Source organism: Mya arenaria, chromosome 2 (assembly GCF_026914265.1).
Source record: "Mya arenaria isolate MELC-2E11 chromosome 2, ASM2691426v1".
In the NCBI taxonomy this organism is placed as follows: domain Eukaryota; kingdom Metazoa; phylum Mollusca; class Bivalvia; order Myida; family Myidae; genus Mya; species Mya arenaria.
Window position 1 is genome coordinate 13,892,904 of NC_069123.1, and position 22,116 is coordinate 13,915,019.

At 32.7% G+C, this 22,116-nt stretch overlaps 1 protein-coding gene across 1 annotated transcript in view; it reads right to left on the reverse strand.

The window, feature by feature from the left end:
* Positions 1-22,116, reverse strand: part of LOC128225100 (extracellular matrix organizing protein FRAS1-like) — a 119,768-nt gene that overhangs the window by 90,565 nt on the left and 7,087 nt on the right. The window contains exon 2 of the mRNA XM_052935131.1: positions 16,262-16,293. Coding sequence (XP_052791091.1) covers positions 16,262-16,293 — 32 coding nt within the window. The remainder of the gene's footprint in view (positions 1-16,261; positions 16,294-22,116) is intronic.

Genomic DNA, 22,116 nt, shown 5'->3' on the forward strand with positions numbered 1-22,116 from the left:
CTAAGAGAAGCCATGCTATCATGAATCAGTATTTATATAGGTGCAGTCAGGCTATCAAGGATCAGTGCAGGTGTAGCCAGACATCAGGGATCAGAAAATAGGTTTAGCCAGGTATTTAGGGATCATACTAAGATTTATTCGTCCAGGGATTTTTTTTTTTCCAGTTTGTAATAAACCGATCATAAATTTTCATACAACATGCATTGTATATATTAAAACATATATTCTCTTTCCTCCCCAAATATGACTACAAATACTTCAAAATATACATGACAGAGTGAAATGTACTCAATGCATTATTAAAAGAATAAAGCGGAAATAAAACCAAGCAGAATTTATAGTAACAAATAGAGATTGATTGTGCTTAAGAAACGTACTAACTTGTAATGTTCTTGGCAAACTCAAGCAATTAAAAGCATATTTTTAATGGTGTAGGGCATAAATATGACATTTAATATCAACTTAATTATAAGTTTTGTGAGTGTTTATGGGATTCAGTTTATATAATTCTGGTGACAGAAGATGATTTATAGAACAAGAAATGAGTTTTATACACCTTTTCGGTCTTTTTATCCAAAAAACTTTCGGGTTTTTATCATTCCATTTTCCAATAAATAAATCCTCGATTCTTTTTATACCTTCATGAAAAATTAACTGTGACTTTAAGGCAAACTTTGAATAAGGCATTCTTGTATTTTACAATAATTAAGACAGTTATTTTGCTTAAAATAACTGAAATAAGTTTATAACAATGTCATTTCGTTTTTATTGTATTTAACAATTAACATTTATGAAAAAATCCCCATATTTTCAGTATTTTGCAAACATGAAAAGATCTGGACTTAAGTAAGAAAGTTGTAATAATTTATTGTTTTGTTGCATCTTTAAGATTAAAATTGGCGGGAAATGTGACAGGAATCTATTTTGACCTCACCCTGTCAGAGCGCAGAGTGTAAAATCCTCATTTAAGTAAATTCGCTTCACAAATTACAGTTATCTAAAAAAAATCAAAATAAATGCATTTAGCAATATACATATTCAATTTAAGGATATAAATATTTGAGAGTCTCAAACATTTAATTCCCTGAAGAAGAAGGATGCACATCCTCAATGTCTCCATGAGGACAGACACTCAGGTGCTATCAAAAATCAACAGGGCACCGGCCCTTCCTTAACTATTTTAGGTAAAAACCTAATATTGCTATTAAACAATTATCAAAAGTCATTAGCAAAAAGTCAAAAATGCATTAGCACCCAAAATTAACAATTTTAATATTTCCTTAATGATATTATTTTTCTAAATTTTGCAGGCCTTTTAAACTCGGGCCAAAATGTACCATATTGAAAACTGCGCTAATACCAAGTACGTGAAACACCCACTTTTCGTTTAACTCCGCGAATTTTTATCATTGCGGACATGTGAAATTGACTGTAGCTATATGTATACCTCGTTATGTTTGAACATATTGACAATTTAAAAACATATTATCATTATGTTTGCAATTGCATACATTAATGTCATAATAAATCAAATATATTCAGTAATAAAATGCATATAAATATGATATTGAAATACTCCTAAACGCCTTTTTCTCGCTAATTTTAAAGTATTAAAGGAGAAATGATACTTTTTAATGGTTAATATTATGATGGTTTTTAGATAAAACCACAACTATATGGCATATCAGATGCCAAACTATATGCCCATATATATTGTATATTTGATCAGAGCTAAAAAAATCGTAAAAATATATTTTTAGTGTTTACGCCCATGCTTCTGCCAATAGGATTTCTCCTAGGATTCATATTTAATCATTAAGTAAGCCTTTGAAGCTCATGGAATCAACCACCAACTTTCTATTTAGTCATTAATCATTATTATTTAGTGCATTATTTAAAAGCATAGGCCTGTCTTAATACACTGAATTAATAGTTCAGAAAAACAAATATGAATAATAACCATAATTACTTTGAAATTGATTTTTAAGGCAATAAAAACTATCATTATTGTCTATCTTTCTTTATGAACATAAATCGGTAACCTATTTGTTGTTGAATAGGATTTACGCTCATTCGCAATACATAAAAATGATACATTAAAATGGCATTCCTATCTAATAACTATCATTTACCTTTGATCTTCGCAAATTTTCATTTTTCACAAGTTTTCACCAAAAAACTCATTTTTCATCTCTTTTTAATGTCCCACAATGCACCTGGAGGTACATGGCCCCACTTTTTTGCAATTGTTAACAAGGGTTGATAATACTTTGTAAACTATTTCAAACTACAACAGGACAAGGTAACATTGTCATTACATTGTAATAACATGAAAACCTATCACTTAATTAACTACAATGGAATGTCATGATACTCCTGTTCGGAGATAAAAAAAACCCCAGTAAATTCATTAACCAATCAAAAACAATTACACAGCTGGTTAAATAAACTTAACCATCTCGTTAAAGCTTGCTGATAGCTGTTATTTGTGAAAATGGTGACAGACAACAAATACTATTTACCAAACACTGTTTAAACTTTAAGATTATAATACATTTATGAATAATAAAGGATCTGCTTTTTTCACTGTAAATTGACATAATCAATCATGTAAGAAAAAAAGGCATATCTCATAACAAATCATTATCTAATCATAGCAGATCGTGATTTTAATAAACTCATTTTATTATGTAATTCCAAAGATATATGCATTTTTTTTATCTTAGTGTCTATGTTTTTTAGCCGTCATAATTATATCTGGAATCTTGGTGAGAAAATTTATTTAAGATTTAAAACTAAGTTTGATAATATTTCTGGTTCATTATTTCACAACTTACATGTGCAAAAACAATTAAATATGTCATAAATTATGAAAAAATATTAAAACGCGAGTAACCATGCAATTAATAATGCATTTTGCAGGCGTTAACGGATATAAACGCCCTCAAAAAGGTTGATTATACTTTCATGATGATATATTAGAATGCAAATTAAATATGAAATTTCATTCAAAATTACAAAATGTTTATGATGGAGAGACATTTTCATTAATACAAAGAAACATTAAAAGGAAAAAAAATGACAACCATTTCAAATCTTTATTTTATGATGTATACTTCAAAGCATCATTTTAAGTAATTTTATAAATGTAATGTCACTGAAAAAGAGAAGTAAAAAGAATGCTTGATTAATTGATAATTCGCTCAAGTTTTGCATTATTAATTCTTTTTCTTTCTTTTTTCCATTTCTTTCCACAATTTTAATAATATTGCTCCAGCACACACAGCCCAAGTTACTGAATTTAAAACAAACTGCTTCAGGGTACGTGCATAAATTTAATAGCTAGGGTTGGTGGGAGCTAGGTAGTGGTGGTGCACAATGTAAGCTTATTTATACTCGCATTCAGGCTTTGCCCATTCAGTGAGTGCATCGATAGAGGAGTAGAATGGCGTATGTATCAGGCTATCGATAGAGGAGTAGAATGGCGTATGTATCAGGGAAAGGGTTATAAAATAGTTAGTCATTCTTTGTTTTTGGAGCATTATAGTGCACAGACAGAATGTAACCCTGGTAAGAGCTACCCTAGTCCTTTACCCTAAACCAGTACAAAGCACTGTCATACGGGACCCCTGTTTAACATCCCTCTGGGAAGGCAATTAGTATTTGTTTAGACTGGTGCGGTGGGAAATCGAACCTGCAACCCCATGGTCAGCCAAGTGCTAAACTCTAGATCACGGATCGGCCACAGGATTGGTAGGTGAAGTCACCGAGCGTTTTGTACAATGTTGTCAAGGACAACGTTCAATAACTAGCATGTGTATAAGTAAATTATATAGAGTTGTTACCACACTGTCACCCAAGTTATTAAAACTATATTGGAACACTTTAAAGCGAGTGTATAACTTCAAGAACTGGAGTTAATGGTATAATATGTCATTGTTTTGTACATATGTTGTCAAGGATATCATTTAATAACTAGCATGCGTATAAGTGAATTAGCACTCACCGTAAAGGGCTGTAATTAGACTGCGGGATAGGTTAAAAAATTCCTGCAGTGACAACCAAAGTTCTAAAAACATACAGTCAAAACCTGTTGGCTTGATATCCAAGGGACCGGCCAAAATACTAAAAGCCTTGTGAATATCGAGCCAAGTGCCAGTTCAAGACAACAAGGAAATTAAGCCAAGCGATATCGAGTCAACGGGTTTTGATTGTATAGAAGTTCTTCAACATGTTAAAAAAACATTTATTATTATCACTATGGTAACGAAGTCATTGTTTTGTGCCATGTTGTCTAGGAAAACATTCAATAACTAGCATGCTTTCTATAACTAGCATGCTTTCAATAACTAGTATCCTTTCTATAACTAGCATGCTTTCAATAACTAGCATGCTTTCTATAACTAGCATAATTATAAGTGAATTAGCATTTTGTAATTTATACGCAAGATAGATCCCGCACATTCACCCTGAGTTATTGTGTTTATATATGTATAATTTCAATCATGAGGGTTGTTTGTGAACGAAAATTTATGTACCATGGTGTTGTCAAGGACTGATCAAGCGTTCAATAACTAGTGTGCGGTATAAGTGAATAGCATTGTAATCTATCTGCACGGCAGTTATAGACAGATTTATTAGATTCATTATACCTGTTACCATCGTTATATTGGAGTAAGAATGTAAACGAAAACAAATAAAACACTCTCACACATGGTACAATTATAGTTATAGTTATTGGTTCAAGCTCTGCCTGTGCATTCTGGTGATTTTTTATATTACATAAATTTGATGTAATAGGTTTTGATTGACTCTTTACGGGGTAGGAGGGGGTACCTCTATTTATTTATGATTATAATTGTCACTTTGGAATCTACACAAAAAAAACAATGCTTCACCATGTGCATGTGATCATAATTTTTTTTTTATTATGGTCATATATACAAAGTGTAACACATTTCTCATAATGTTCTTGGAGGCTGTAATTCTGAGTGAGTACTTTCTTGTTCAATAATCTAGTTTAATCTGCATGGTGACATCATCATTAAACAAGAGCTGTCGTAAGACAGCACGCTCGACTACGCCGCTTTGACTTAGAAGTGAATACAATAATGATGTGATATGTGCCTGCCAAAAGCAATAAAACAATCAAATTAAAAAGTGAACAAGAATCAGATTTTTAATGATTGGCAGAAGAGATTCAGTTTCAATTGCTTTCTTCTAGTTTTGTAACAGTGACCTTGATCATAAGGGCCCCAAACACAATCACATGAGAGTCCTCCATAAACTCTTCCTATATATCAAGTTACAACTCTTGGTGACCAAAACACAATCTCAGAAAAGGTCTCTATAAACTCTTCCTATGTACCAAGTTTGGTCACAATATGTAAACCCTTACATAAGTTATTCAATACCAACCCTATTAATAGTAACATTGACCTTGATTTTAGGGGTCTCAAATGCATTCCTATAAAAGTCCCCCATAAACTCTTAGTAACTGCCAAGTTTGGTCTCTTTATGTCAAACTGAGCTAAAATAATTCTATACATAAGGTGACTTTGACGCTGCCCATAAATCCCACCAGCCTGCGCGAACAATGACGCCAGTCATTCAAAAAACTTGTTTTCCCTTTAAGAAAATTTGGTTAAGAATATAACAAGAGCCGTCATAAGACAGCGCGCTCGACTTCGCCGCTTTGACTTAGAAGTGAATACAATAACAATGTAATATTACCAAGTTTGGTCTATTTATGTCAAACCTAACTAATATTATTCAATACATAAGGTGACTTTGATGCTGCCCTCCCACCAACCCAAAAATGACGCAAGTCATTCAAATAACTTGATTTCCCATTATGAAAATGTGGTAAAGAATATACAAATATGCCTTTCAAAAGAAATTAAAAAAAAATAATAATAATAATAATAATAATTAAAAAAAATCAATGGCCATATAGTATAGCCCTCCTTGTTTTCCCTTGGTAAAAAACTGGTTAAGAATGTAAAAATGTGCCTGTCAAAAGAAATTAAAAAAAAAAAGATATATATATATATTCAAGGGACATAATTTGTATTTAGGTTAAAATGGAGTTATGTTTCTTGTTGTAAGATGGTTGTAAATAATTTAGAAATTTATTAAGTGCATTGAATGAAAGGTATAGAAGTTTTTTTTATTAAAATCCCAACTTGCCCTTAACTTTTACTTGCCTAAAACTTTAACCTAAGTCAATCAGGGGCCAAAACTTGTATTAAGGATATGGAGTTATGTAACCTCATTGGGTGATGGTCCTGAACAATTGTGTGATCGAAGTATTAAGTCAATTGAATGAAGGGTATAGAAGTTATTAATAAATATCCCAACCTGCCCTAAAACTTTAAACTAAGTCCAATAGTCAATCAAGGGCCATAATTTGTATAAAAGATAATATGGAGTTATCTAACCTCATTATGTGATGGCTCTGAACAACTGTGTGAAGTATTAAGTCAATTGAATGAATGGTTTTGGAGTTTTAAGTGAAAATCCAAACCTGCCCTAAAACTTTAACCTAAGTCAATCAGGGGCCATAACTTGTATTAAGGATAATATGGAGTTATGAAACCTCATTGTGGGATGGTCCTGAACAACTGTGTGAAGTATTAAGTCAATTGAACAAAGGGTATAGAAGTTATTTATAAATATCCCAACCTGCCCTAAAACTTTAACCTGAGTTTCATAGTCAATCAGGGGCCATAATCTGTGTAAAGAATAATATGGAGTTATCTAACCTCATCATGTGATGGCCCTGAACAACTGTGTGAAGTATTAACTCAATGAATGAAAGGTATTGGACTTATAAGTGAAAATCCCAACTTGCCCTTAAACTTTAACCGGACGCCAACGCCGACGCTGGGGCGAGTAGTATAGTCCACCTTTTATTCGAATAGTCGAGCTAAAAATGTGCCTGTCAAAAGAAATTAAAAGTAAAATTTAAAAAAAAAATCAAGGGACATAATTTGTATTTAGGGTTAAAATAGAGTTATATGACCTTATTGTACGATGGTCGTCATTAATTGCAGGGGTGTAGAAATGGGCCGGAAGCCGGTAAAATAACCCGGTTACTTTAGCATCTTCACCCGGCTATTTTCTCCGCATCAACAAAAATAAAATCTGTTATTTTCGTCATGTTTTTATGTTAACATCGGTTTAAAACCCTGATTGATGGTATTGTTTATTTTGGTTTCCGCGCGTTCGGACTACAATACAGCATTAGCTCGATTCGTGACGTCATTAGTCGCATCCCCCTCTGGGATGTTTTCAAGTTCTAGGTTTTGGTTTCCCAGTATTCTGAATACAATAACATTAGCTCGATACATGACCTCTTTAGTCGAGTCGCATCCCCCCATGGGGATGTTTTGAAGTTTATGATTTGCGAAGCAATGGAGGGTGAAAAAAAGATTTTTTTTTTCAGACACCAAAAAGCGTAGTAAGTTTGCAACATGAGCGTGTCTGGACTTCTGTTAGTCCTATTACCATTTACGCAACATTCCTTTTAATATAAGCGTATTACCCGGATGTAAACAAAATGAAACAAGCTTGTGGTGATGTCACTGCTAAAAATAATCCATTATATTGATGAATTTTACATGTACCTTTGGTGAACTTTTGTACGCTTTGAACGTCACAAAGTGTCCAGATATTTCGTGTGGGTGTTAAAACAGAATAAGTTAGCTGCAGGTGAAATATTTAGAACCACAGAAAATGAAGTTAGATGTTTAATTTTACAGAGGATCACAGAGATTCAGTGGCTGAAAGTATATAATTGATAGAGAAGAAATAACATATACGATTAGGAGGGAATTGCTAGCAAATGGTAAGGCATGTGGTCTGGAATGTTTTAATAGTATCCTGAATCTGAATTTGACAGTTATTTGGTTTATAAGTTAGCCCTCACTGGTGGGGGTGGGGTTGCGGGGGGGGGGGGGTAGTATTCAGATTCATTTCAGTGGGGTAGTTCTCAGATTCAGTATCATATTCAAGTACATAAGTTTCCCTGTGTTACAAAATAAACATGCACCAGAACACTAGAAATTTTGGTTAAAAAAGGCTTAAATTCATCCCATAAGGGGCATTGGCCCCTTGACCCTAACTGGGGGAGGACACGCAGACTCCACCCCCCCACACCCCCCGCCTACTTTTGGGATCTTCCCTGCTACTTAAATTAATTTCTACACCCATGTAATTGTGCAAAGTATTAAGTGCATTGAATGATGGTAATATAATTTTTTTTATTAAAATCCAACTTGCCCTAAAACTTTAACCTGCCCTATAAAACTTTCACCTAAGTCAATCAGTGGCCATAACTTGTATAAAGGATAATATGGAGTTATGTAACCTCATTGTGTTCTGGTCCTGAACAACTGTGTGAAGTATTACGTCAATCGAATGAAGGATATAGAAATTATCAATAATTATCCCAACCTGCCCTAAAACTTTAACCTAAGTTCCAGAGTCAAACAGGGGCCATAATTTGCATAAAGGATAATGTGGAGTTATCTAACCTCATTATGTGATGGCCCTGAACAACTGTGTGAAGTATTAAGTGAATTGAATGAAGGGTTTTGGACTTATAATTAGTGAAAATCCCAACTTGCCCTAAAACTTTAACCTGCCCTAAAACTTTAACCTAAGTCAATCAGGGGGCAAAATTTGTATTAAGGATAATATGGAGTTACCTAACCTCATTATGTTACAACTGTCAAGGTTTTTTTTGACTTATGAGTGAAAATCCCAACTTGCCCTAAAACTTTAACCAGACGCCGACGCCGGGGTGAGTAGTATAGCCCTCCTTATTTATCGAATAGTCGAGCTAAAAACAATATTTTCCACATAAATTAGAATTATCACAATTTGTTAAGAATGTTCAAGAATTTTATCAAATGGAAGTTCTAGAGATAATTTCTGAGGATTTTTGTAGAAAGCACTGGAATATTTTCATTTTGTATACAAGGGCAAACACCTCTGCTCCATGGTATTTGCATGGTAAATTTAAAGTTTGTTTAAAAGGTTACCAAGTCTTTACCATTCCGGAAAATTTCTTTACTTTTGGATTTAATATGTTTATTCTGTGAAGATTTCAATTTCAACCTTTTGTTGGAATTTTCCTCTGAAAGTGTAGATTTAGGTTTTAATTACTGCTCATATATGTAACATATATGCAACCAAATTTACCCTCAGGGGCCCTGTGGGTATTTCATGTATTAATTAATTGCAACAGTTTATTTGGCCCCTGGGATAATATTTCAATTATGGCAGGGTTTTCGAGAAAATATTGGCAAATATAAAACAAAATAAAGAATGGAATAAAATAGCTTAATCTGAATTCTATTAAAGTTTTTTTGGAATTTCTTAACAGACTGAATCTTCAATGGACTGAATTGTTAAAATACCATGTTTATTTCTGTTTTCAAGTTAAGCATTTTGGACTGTCTTTGAGACTTATATATAATTTATGCTATCAAAGTGGAGAAAACCATTTAACTAAAATCTATGGCACTCCTATTGCAGCTGACACATTGAAACAAACATAAACAAGGACAGTTTAAATGTTTTCTGACAGACTATGACAATATTTTTTAGATATATATAACCCAGATTTCTTTTTTATTTCCTGAAAAAATTGTAACACAATATTGCAAAGTGAATAAAAGTGGTATTAAATACAGATATGTTAATCATCCGGTAGTAATATTAGCTTCATCATGATTACAAATGCACTTTTCACCAAAAACTATTGGCGTTATATGAAATTTTATATTCATGTTCTCATCTTCCATACAATATAACTGATTTTGTGCCCCAAAAATAACCCAGAGGCAAATTTACCCACATAAATGGGTATATCATTATCCCCATGGGCAAATTTGCTCCATAACGGCAAATGTTCGGCATATAATGCACCATTCAATTGTAACAAGGCCATCCCCCCCCCCCCCAGGTCCGGGGAATCGCTGGGACTTTTACTTTCGGTCAAGCCTAGAAACCCGGGTAAAATACCAGCCCTATGGGGACAAACTGCTGGTAAAATCCAGACAAAACTACTGCATTTACCCGGCACTGCTAAAACATGGCCTATTTCCCCGGCTATCTCGGTATATCCAAAGACACATTAATGTTGTTGTTGATTAGAGTTTGTTGCTGTTTTTTCTTTCTATCTTGAACATACAGTAACCACAGACAATTATAATGAACCAGGTCCAAGTTGTAAAATAATAAAAAAATAAACAAGAATGATGGCATAAAAATACTACGAATGTAACTTCAACAGGCAAGTAAAATGTTAAAATGTTCTATTTTGGTAAAAATGCAAACAAAATGATGTGTAAACGAGGCGAAATAATTATCTCTGAAACCTGTTAATTTGATTGTCATCTTGTCAAACAAAAAACATCAAATGTAAATGAACATATAATTAATGAGTTTTCAATGACAAGTATTAGATATCCAACAGAATTAACCGCGCCTTTTGTGCATACTCAAGTGTACAGCATGTTCATTTTGTAGTGACTGATTTTCCCATATTTGCTTAATAACATGAGGAGCGTTTTTCTAACAGTGTATCTTGTATAAAAACAGAAAGCTCGTTGAAATTTCATTCCAAGATCAAAATTAGTTTTACTCGTGACCACTGACAGATAATGGCATTTTAACTCATGGAAATATAGTTTTCTGTGATCACTCGTTGGTTCCGGTGTCTAAATTTCACCAAATATCCTCCATATGTTTCCAAAGCAAGCAATCAAATCACAGTGCAAAAACCTGCCTTTTTTTCTCTTTTATTCAAGGGGCATAACTCAGACAGTATTTTAGCCAGAGTAACAAACTTGATTGTGTACTGTATTATGAACATACGTACCAAGTTTCGTTTTATCCGTAGAAGATAGAAGACATTAACACCCAAAGGCTGATAATAACTTGACTTATTTTTTTTTTTAGAAAAAGCAGACAATCAAGCTTACAGAACTACTTTGCAGGTCTAAAATTGTAATTAATTAAAATCTTTGTTTCTGAGCAACTTAAAAACAATCCCCACAAAAATATAACCAGTTTCACAGACATGAGCACTGGCCAGTGAAAAACATGTTGTCCACTTACAGGACAAAGACCAACAATAGTGACCAAGGAAAACTGACTGTGGGATAATAACAGTGTCGTATTCAGTCATTATCTAAGCCCTATTAAGGAAGATGAATTAGATTAATTTCCCCCAGTGGGAGGACACTTGTTGACCGTGACATTGACGGGTACTTCAATCTTTTTTTCCTTATATTTTCTCAGGCTAAAAATCATCCCATTACTTTTTTGGCACATCATTGTGTCCGAGTTGAAAATGATGGGATTATATCTCATTACATACTAATTACCACAAATACGTTTTTGGGATAAATTTGACAGAGAATTCAGGTAAAACATTTGGTGGTTTGCAGTCACCTGAAGCTGGACAACTGTCAGAGTTTCCATGGGGTACTGATTTTTCCCAAAACACTCTTGCAAAACATCATGCTCGAACAATAATAATACAATATAATATTACTAAGTGTTCTGGCTCATGCCTTCGCAAAGTATAGAGGCATTGTGTGCTCAACACTAAGAAAGTTAGCTTTTAATATTTTGATCTTCTAAATAATTAAGTCAATGCCAGGCTGCACACATGCTGCCAACTAAATCAAGTAATTAACACTTAACTATTACATAGTGCTCTTTTAACGTTTCAAAATCATAATAATAATAAGCTTAAACAAAAAATCAACTTAAAGCCAAAACTGTACTTTGTTACATCTGAATTATTACTAAGAAATAATTGCTGTATTTCATGATGGGTGTGACCCATTTTAGTCTCTACATATTTTAAAAGTGATGACATTTGCATAAAATTAATTTATTGAGGTCATGAGCTGCATAATAAAAGTTGAATGATATCTAAAATACAATGCACTGCATGATGTTAACTTTTCTTTTGAATGTGCTTGTAAAATGTTTGGAGAGGTTCATCTACACATTGATTCAGAACATGGCCCTTAACAACATGTACAAAAAAGGCCATTCAGAACACCTCCACCATTTTCTATGGAAAACAACCTCGGATGTATATGGGGTGTTTACAATGACAGAAATCTGTACACTTTCACGATTTAGCAGCTAAACTAAATGACTTAACTCTTGGTAATTTAAATTATGATTGCAATAATGCACTTGACTCAGGCAATCAAGCTTAAACTTACATATACAAATGCACGTTAAAACACTAAATCTTATTAATAGTATTATTAAAAAAATTTACGAACTACTTCTGCTGATGTACTGGGATACATCCAAGGTTGTTTCAATATAAAATGGCCGAGGAGTTCTGAATGAAAAAAGGCAAGTCACCAACAACCCGAGCTACTGAAATAATACGCTGGCACTGCATGAAACCCTTGTGTGTAACTTCAATAAGTCCGGTTGTGAGTGCAGCAATATTACAAAGCATTGCAGACCTGTTCTCACAATATTAAAAAAAAATATGCTGACTGGTGCCAAAATATTGACTGAATGCAATTTATAAAAAAACATCTTTCTATAACTTAATAAAACATAAACGGCTTAAAAGAATTTCAAAGATTTTTCAATTTAAATCAATCCTGTGAAAGGCCATGAAACAGGAAAAAGATAAAATCACCTTTTAGCGACCAAATCGTAATGAAAGATTTGCCATAAAGCTTTTAATAGTAAATCACATCATTAAAACAGCTAATAAATGCAATACAACGCTTATTGATGATTGAAGAATGCATTACACTTCCTTAAGTAAACATTTAGACAAAAAATGCCTACGCCCTTTTATACTCTAAACCTTTCAGCCCTATATTTGACTTTAGGGCAGTATCATTCCACGGCTGTTATTTTACACGGAGAGATTTAAAAAGATTTCAGTGAAGAGAGGTTTTTTTGCATCGCAATTAAAGTAGTTTGAATTTCCTGTTTGTAGTCACCGTGATTAAATCATGGTCACATAGTCTTCCTTAGAAGTATGAAAAAATCAACATGCTGGGTTTTTGGAAAACAATGAATAATGGATGTACTGTTTTCTGTATTAAGAGTCTTAATACTTAAACAAACTCTTTTGTTATTTTTTTGTCCTTTAAAAAAGATAAATGCAAATATGCTTTTTAATGGAATTTTATCACCATTTATATAATTTATTCATTGCCATATTATTTAACTGAATAAACATAAAACGTTAAGTCACAATAAATTAATTATCAAGTCAGTGGCTTTTAATGCTATTCTGAGGGTTAAAGATTTTTTTTTTAGCTCTGATTAATTTATCAGATTTTTATAAGCAGCAGACGCAAGATTTGTACATAACTTGACTTACAAAAGAGTATAATACATCATAATACTGGGCAGGTGACATTACTCCAGAAATGGTTCAGCTAGAGTTACGGGACATGCTAGAAGTGCTTGAATATATTGTTAGACACAATGTAATAGTTGACACATTTGCCAAGTTCCCTGAATACATTTTGCAGTAAAATTGACACAGGGTGACCACACCTGCGCCAGTATTCATAAGTCATTAATTCTATCTTAAGTTAGAAACTGACTTAAGGTTGCCTTATGAATACCGGCCTCGGGCCCCATTTCAATAAAGATCATAAGATTTTGATCAAAGATTTCTAGGCGTAAGCCTATTTTTGGCATAAGCTACGATTCAATAAAGTAAAACTAATTATCACAAAGATTCGGCCGTTACTTTACCGGTGTCCATGAGCGCTCTTAAGCAGAGCAAGTTTTACAACTAAGATATATTATTGGAATGCCCCCCACCCCCACCCAACACCTCCCCCCAGAGGACCTTATCTTTTTCGTATCCCAATAAAATAATAAACTTCTCATCCTTTCTCACCTTAGCTAATTAATTTTCACAGACGTAAGATGATTGATGTGGAAATACGATAAACAAAGACCTCTATGGGAATAAGATTACTATTCACGCAATATAGGTAAGTATATCATCAAAATGCATCAAATCCCCGTAATATTTTTTTTTGTAATTTACGAGCAGGTAGGCTTACGATTTTATCTTGGATCTGCACTCTTTAACAATCCATATGACAAACGGTCGACATACTGTGGTATTATTTCTGAAACACAATGCCCCTTGTTTCTTGATAGGCCAAAAAACAGCTTACAATAATGAGACATGCTTACCCGAAGCAAAGAACATTTTATGATTTTGTTTCAACCTACCAAAATAGTTCACTTAAAAAATATAAAGTACAGACACATAAATGTGAAATTTTATGTAAGAAAGGCCTTTTTGCTTTTTTTAAAGATGCACAATTTTTAAGTCTGACTGAAATTTATTCTTGTGGTTCATACCGATGACGGTTTTAGGTAATTATATGCACATAAAAATATTTGTTGATATGATGTTCGATACATTTCTTCCGAAATATGTGTTATTAATTTGAAGTATGTTTGATTTAGAGATAATGAAAGATTAGTTTAACTCTCATCAAAGAAATGAAATGTGTTTTATGAATGTATGAAACAGAAATACGGCCGATGAAAACGCATAAAACAGCTATTACAAACAAATACTATCATTTTTGTTTGCACACTTCTCCGACACCTGCAAGATGCCTTTTCTACTATATGATGAAACTTGCAACCATTGATATTGAAGAAAGCAAATAACATTCAAGACATTTTTCCAAAACAATGCCATCAGACATTTTCCATAATGCCACCAGACATTGTCCATAATGCCATCAGACATTTTCCATAATGCCACCAGACATTTTCCATAATGCCATCAGACATTTTCCATAATGCCACCAGACATTTCCATAATGCCATCAGACATTTTCCATAATGCCACCAGACATTTTCAATAATGCCATCAGACATTTTCCATAATGCCACCAGACATTTTCCATAATGCCACCAGACATTTTCCACAATGCCTCCAGACATTTACCAAAAACGATGCTATCATACATTGTCCATAAACATTTATGCCACCAGACAACGCCACCAACATTCATAATGAAATAACTACTATATGAAACTAGATATAACTCAAATTGGGTTCCAGACACGACTATCAAACAAAAATACAATGCGTCTGACAATTAACCTTGTGTCCAAAAGAAGGGGACAAATAGGAAAAAAAAGTGCATTACGGAGAATGTAATGTATGTGGCTGTCACCAAATCAGAAACAAACTTCTACCATTAACACAAAAACCATTCAGGAGCTGCTGCAAAATGGAAGAAGTGGCAAACTGAGAAGTCTCGGCTGGCCGTGCTTGAGCCTGAGACCGGTGTATGGACCAGTACCTAGATAAACATGACACCGTTGAATAGGTATTGCCGAGACCTTTCCACTGGATTACTGTATGCACTACATGTAATAAGTGTGTGTTCTTATTTGTGGACAAATGAGACAGAAATATTGTGAAATTAGGCCTGTTTATATTCCATAGAATGCTTTAATTGTCACTGACTTTATTTTGTAGAAAAAATTAGCTAACAATTAAGTTTAATTTTTATAATTTTATAATTGATAAAATTTTGAAGGCTTGGTGAGACTCCGAACCTATGACAAGATGTCCCTTGCATAAAGTTAAATCTGCAGCGCTCCAGACTGAACTTATATCGACATTTATGACATGATAAGCTATCAAAAAGTTTGCTTAATAGTCTTTTTGACGTCATCAGCCCTGAGAAGTGTGCTGTAACACAGATATTTGAATAGAACTCAATTTTCATTGTTCCACAATTCATTCCATCCACAAAACCTGAAAGTACATATTTTCAAGATCTACAGAAAAAAGAAGGCCTGATGTTCGGGCTAACACATTGGGCTCTTTTTGCAGTATCCTTAAAGGTTAAAATATTCATCATCATTTACAATATAGCTGTGCTGTCAGATGCCAACAGTGCTGCCGTACTGATGCCGCCAAGTTCCAGCAGCAAATGACACTTCATAAGACAAACATTTTACATAAAAAACATTCTCTGTAGGTCACATGTTTGATTGTTTAAATGTCATTTGGAAGACAATCAAATGCAATGGCATTCGAAAAAGACTAAAATCTAAATTAAGTCAGTGAAATGGAAAAATGCAGCTAATCATGAGGGCATTCTAAGTTATCATGAGGGCATTCTAAGTTCTTGTGACAACAAAAGATTTGTCTTCAAAAAGGTGTTTAATACTTAAATGTTTTTTCACTTACCAAGTAAGATCTGCCATTGTGTTGACATTCTCCTGAAAGCAGAAAAAGGAGATAAATATAGAAATGTCCACCAAAGATTAAATCATAACACAACAAAGTCATAATTTCAAAAAAACTTATTGTTAGATGTCAATTATACATTATGTAACATAGGGGCATCATTCAACATTGATTAAACCAGAGTTAAGGTCTTGTAGTGTCACTACTTGAATAGGTTATCAAAATAACACTACTTTTTTGCAAAATATACTGGCAAAACAGTATAATATTATTATTATGCAATATAATAAAATCCTTTTTGCAATTGAACTTAGCATTTCAAGGTTTTGAAGCATTGAACTATCAAAAATTGGCTTTGCTCCACCCAATACCAGTAGAAATGAATGTGGAATAAAAAAATATGTCAATCGACTTGACACATCAAAGAAATAACATCTGATGCTGTCAGTTATTGGGCATATTTTTTAATGTATCATGTGGAACTAACTACTGAAGAGGCAGGCTCATTACTACAAATTGCAGCTGAGCCGGCAAACCAACTCACAGTTTAAATTACACTTGCAAGAACAACATACAAAATGCTCTGAAGTCATGCAGTTCAAACTGAACTGTCTGAAGCCGCTGTTGAGCTTACAGGTAAAAATTGACTGTCTCTTCAGTGCAAAATGGCATTGTGATCATGCTTTGTTTACCTGATCGATAAAGAGACTGTATTCCACAAGAAGTAAAAGAACCAAAATGATCTCCTTAATTATCTTTCCCTTTCGTAAGAAATGATGCCATCAAATTTCAATCCTTTTAAGTTGAAATATGATATATCATTTTATTTCTACAACAATCTAATTTGATTTATCAGAGTTTTATAAATACCAAATTTATTCCATAACAGTATTTGTTCTTTGAAAATGATATTACTTTTTTCGTCTCATTGAAATGAAGAGAGGTATTTATTAAAAAGAAGGTAGAATTTCTGCCACTATAAAGTCTGAAATCAATCAACAGAATTCAACCATGAATATTAACCATTTATAGTTTTTGGAAACAAAGATTTCTGTTGTGTAGATGATTTCGATACTCACTGGAGAAGAGTTTTACATTATTTTAATAGTTTTTATGTTTGAAATGTTTAAATAAAACATATTGTTATTAATATATTAATTTTTAAACTTTTATGTATTTACTTTTATTTATTCACAAATATATAAAAAAGAATCAATGTTTTCCTTAATTTAAAGAATAAAGACACTCATTTGTTACTTAGAAAGCCTTTATGAAATATTTGTATGACTGTGCAATTTTATTATATTTTCTGGAAAAAAACATAACATCAAATATACATCAATCTTGGAAATGGCAATTTGTAAATAAAAAGTAACTTTTCAAACGAGTTTGGCACATCATTTGCTTTTAAAAGTACAACTTCTAAAAAAAACAAAGATTAATAAATAATACAAAAATCTCATTAACTTCGCATAAAAATATATCAGAAATATTCTAACAACATTTAAATGAAAGCATTATTATTCTTCACTTTAACTTGTTGAGACATTAGTGCAAATGAATTATAGTTGATGATGACACAGTAACAAAAAGTATTGCAAACAAGGGAGAAAGAAATAAGAAATATTAAAACCCTTCCTTCTATAGTATACGAGGTTATTTTTGGAATGATGTGTACCCCCGAAAGTAGGAAGTGAAGAACAAATTGGCAGTTGAATGCAGGGGTGGCTCCAGGGTTTGATGTTTTTGGGGTGCAGTTTTGGGGGTGCAACTATGGAAGTGCACCGGACAACCCCCCCAAAAAAAAAAAATTTGTGCACATGTATGTGGAAGCTGGGGGATGAAGGGTCCTCCCCAAAGAAAGTGTTTGCTTTTTAATTTGAAAATGAAGCTTTCTGGGGAATTTAATATTCATTTTGTTCCTCCAATACTTACATCAGACCAGGTGGCATTTTTAATGATCAAATTATCATTTCCTTTTCCATGACATAAAATTTGATACTTGAAATATAAGTAAAAAAAGATGAATGACTTCAAGAAATAAAATATTACACAGGCCCTGACGAAAGAAATGTATGGTTCGTGTACCACGAGTAACAAAATACTGTAGATAATATTAGAAAGAATTTGTTTTTTAAATGATACTTTTGGTCGAACCACACATATTTGTTTGGCCACCAAAGAAATACAGTTTAAAGCTCTATCAAATTTTCACAAAACTTAAGCCATAAAGCTTGAGTATACTTATTTAAACCTGAATGTAGTTAAATGAAGGATGAAAAACTATTATATATCACATGCTGTGTTGGATAAAAATTATCTTGTTACCATCTGATTTGAAAGCCACAGGAACTGCGTTCAAATTGCCAAAAGATTTAAGGCCCATATCGGCGATATTTGTTTATGCCTTAAATAATTGCATCCAACAACCCATCCGAATTTGACAGATGAATAGTGATGCATAGTTGAAACACAACCGCAGTATCCTATTATAAAAACGGCTGTTTCGATGGTGTAAAGCAGATGTCATGCTAATCATATAACAGATGTCTGCACAATTAATATGCAAATATTGCTATAATACTTGTAAACAATATGCAAGTATTCAACATACTTGAAAGTCTAATAAATTGAAGTGATAGACATATATTGATGGCATGCCTGTTGATCTCAACACATTATAATATATATATAAAAAAAACTTAACTGGATTCTTTCTAGTAACATTCTGGCTTTTTTAATTGACTTTTATTGATCATTCCTATTTTGCCTAGAATTGAACCAGAATGCTTAAAAAATAGACAGAAAAGATAAAAAGATGTGATAATTTTAGTCTGTATCGTATCCATACAAAAACTATTTTGGCTCCATTTTTTATCTTATAGAAAATGGGGATTTTATTTTTACTTTTGGGAAAAACAATTATGTTTTAGCATAGGGAATTATAATAAGGGCCAAAGAAATCATACTGATGTTCTAACAAGAGAACTTCAGAAGGGATGCCAATGCCTATCTGTTTTTCTGTTATAAATATGAGGCATTATTAAAAAAAAAAATGTTCCAAATACAAATTTATGCCTATTCATTTTTTGTGAACAGTTGCATAATAATACTTCAAACTTATTTCTAGTCATACCCGCCAACTTGACAATTTATACTTCAATATGATATTATTTTTTTCAAAAAACAATTAAATCTGCAAAATTTTCATTTGCGTAATTATTTTGACATTCTTGAATATTTTATACTTTACAAACAGCAAAAGGAATCAACAAGTAAAATTATGGTTTTATATATCATATAAATATGAGCTCCAACACAGTTCACAATCAGTACGAATTGAAAAGGTTGAGCAAGCAACCAGAAATGGGACAAGATGTATAATATAACTTTGATGTCTACAGATAGATCTTTTCACGATGATTTAGCATCATGATATACATTAAACTGTTTTCACAGTCTATCAAATTTGTCTAACCCAGATATTTCCCTGGTGCAAAACCCCTAAGACTCTGACACAATGTTAATGCTAGTGACTCCCATTTGAACTAAATGTGTTCCCCCAGGGACCCACAAAGCTTCATCACTCACACCATAGTATTGGGACCCTATATAATAACCAGAGACCTAAAACTATGAAGGTCCACAGCGTACCAAGCTGGAAAATCCTAGGGAAAAACTACTGCTTCCCCTTCAAAATAATTTTCAAACTAATTCACCCTCAATATCATACTTAAACCCTTTCTAATTACTGTACAATTTGATTTTAAACCACTGGTATTTTCTGTTTTAACACTATCTTTTTAACAGCTGTTACAAACAATTCAGAATACAAATGTGGCTGTATATCAAACTCTCCCCTGTGTTGAAAGCTCTGATCGGAAACTGGCAAAATAACCATGTTAAAACAACCTTTAATTGGATTGTTTGCACCTTTTCACTTCCACAGAAGGCCAGGTTATCAAACCAACAAAATAATTGACAAAAAATTGCCGCATTTGTATTAAGTGCAATACACAGGCAGTTTAACCCAAAGTGCTGTCAAGTTTCCGTCAACATCTACATAATAACTGATATTATGGCTATCTCCCTATGTGGTGTATCATATTCATAAAACTCCATTTATTGTCAAAAATGCAAATAAAAGGTAACATATTTCAGTTTTTAATGGGATATATCTTCTTATAGAAATTTATATCAAATCAGACTTGAGCAAACAGTCTACAAATGGGAAGATAAATTCAAACAACTTGACATTGTAGTGTCTACCCTGCAATATGATAAAATTAGATTGATCACAATGCCATCTTTACAATAGAATGTATGATACCTCAGTGTTGAGTTATCCTTTGAAAAAAAACCCGTATATTTCTTAAGGATCATGCACTGCGTAACTTATGAATTTCCTTGGAGTGCAAAAAAATATCATACATAAGATTTGGAATAAAGATTCTAAATCAAACTCAATGAAGTTGCTGTTGTTTAGACCTTTGACGGGTAGGAATTTAGGACTCGGTACCAGATCATCAATTACCCACGGGTACCCATAAATACATTTCACACCGCAGAAACCGCCCGAAATTGAACAGTAAATTCAGCTTTTTTAAGCACCTGCAAAAGTAACCATGTCGTTTGAAACAAAAACAAAAACGAAAAGACTTAACTGTCGTATCTCTTCATGTAAGCTCAATCAAAAAGGTGGGAAAGGTGGCAAGGTCTTCCATAAAAAAGCATTTGGAAAAGAAACGCTCCATTCATTCATAGCAATAGGCTGACATGAAAACACCTAAAAAGCATGGTATTACTGTATTGGGCATTTACTGACAACTCTAATTGTAATAGGGTACCTGTCAAAGTGTACCCAACCAACGGGTAACCATCAATGCCTTACTGTTGTTGTTTTTTATGGCTTTTTTATTTGCTGATACCATATTTAAACCAGTCACAAATTCCAAATTTGGCTAATTTGATATACACGAAAAACCTGTGGTGTAATAAAAAAAATAAAAAATAATAATTGTGCATCTTTTTGGGGAAATATACTGTTTAGCAAAGGCGAGCTTAACATTAAAGTTTAATATAAGCATTAAAACACTTCATAACATGAAATGCATAACTATAATAAAAGCTTCAGTATATCTTGTTTGTTTACTGTTGAAATGCCATGGAGTGAAAAAGTTACAAGTTATGAATTTTACTTCATATCATTTATGAATAATTGTGTGTCAGAAATGGCCCAGTTAAAGTAATATACTCCATAAAATACAATCATTGTGCCTGTTTATATGGAAACACCTGTAGCTACTTACTTTATTATTTATATATTAAACAGATTTTTAATTCAAATATCATCATTGACATTAATGTGCGATAAACTAGTTGCTTCATCATAACTCAATTGTATATGTTGTAAACTTGTCAAAGTAAATAGATCCATTAGCACACACTTATGAATGTAGAAGTTTGGCAAACCCTTTTTATAAGGGACCACCATGACATTAATCTAGTTAATGCGTTCTGGTAAGTCATTACTATGCAGTTATTGCCAATTCATCGTTATAACTACAGCAGTCAAATAATAAAAAGAAAATCAAACTCTGCTATATTGTACCAAGCTTTCTTTTTTATAGCCAATAATCTACAATTTCAGCTACATGTAGATAATAATAATAACATACAACATACATTTTGTTCCATTTTATATACTGGTCACATGATGATTTAATATCATTGAGTACAGTTAATAATATTTACTTTAATGACCTGCTTATTTCTTAATAAATCATAACAAAATCAACCTTTTTTCAGCAAAAATTGATGACCAACATGTTTTGGGTAATATGACCATTTGCACA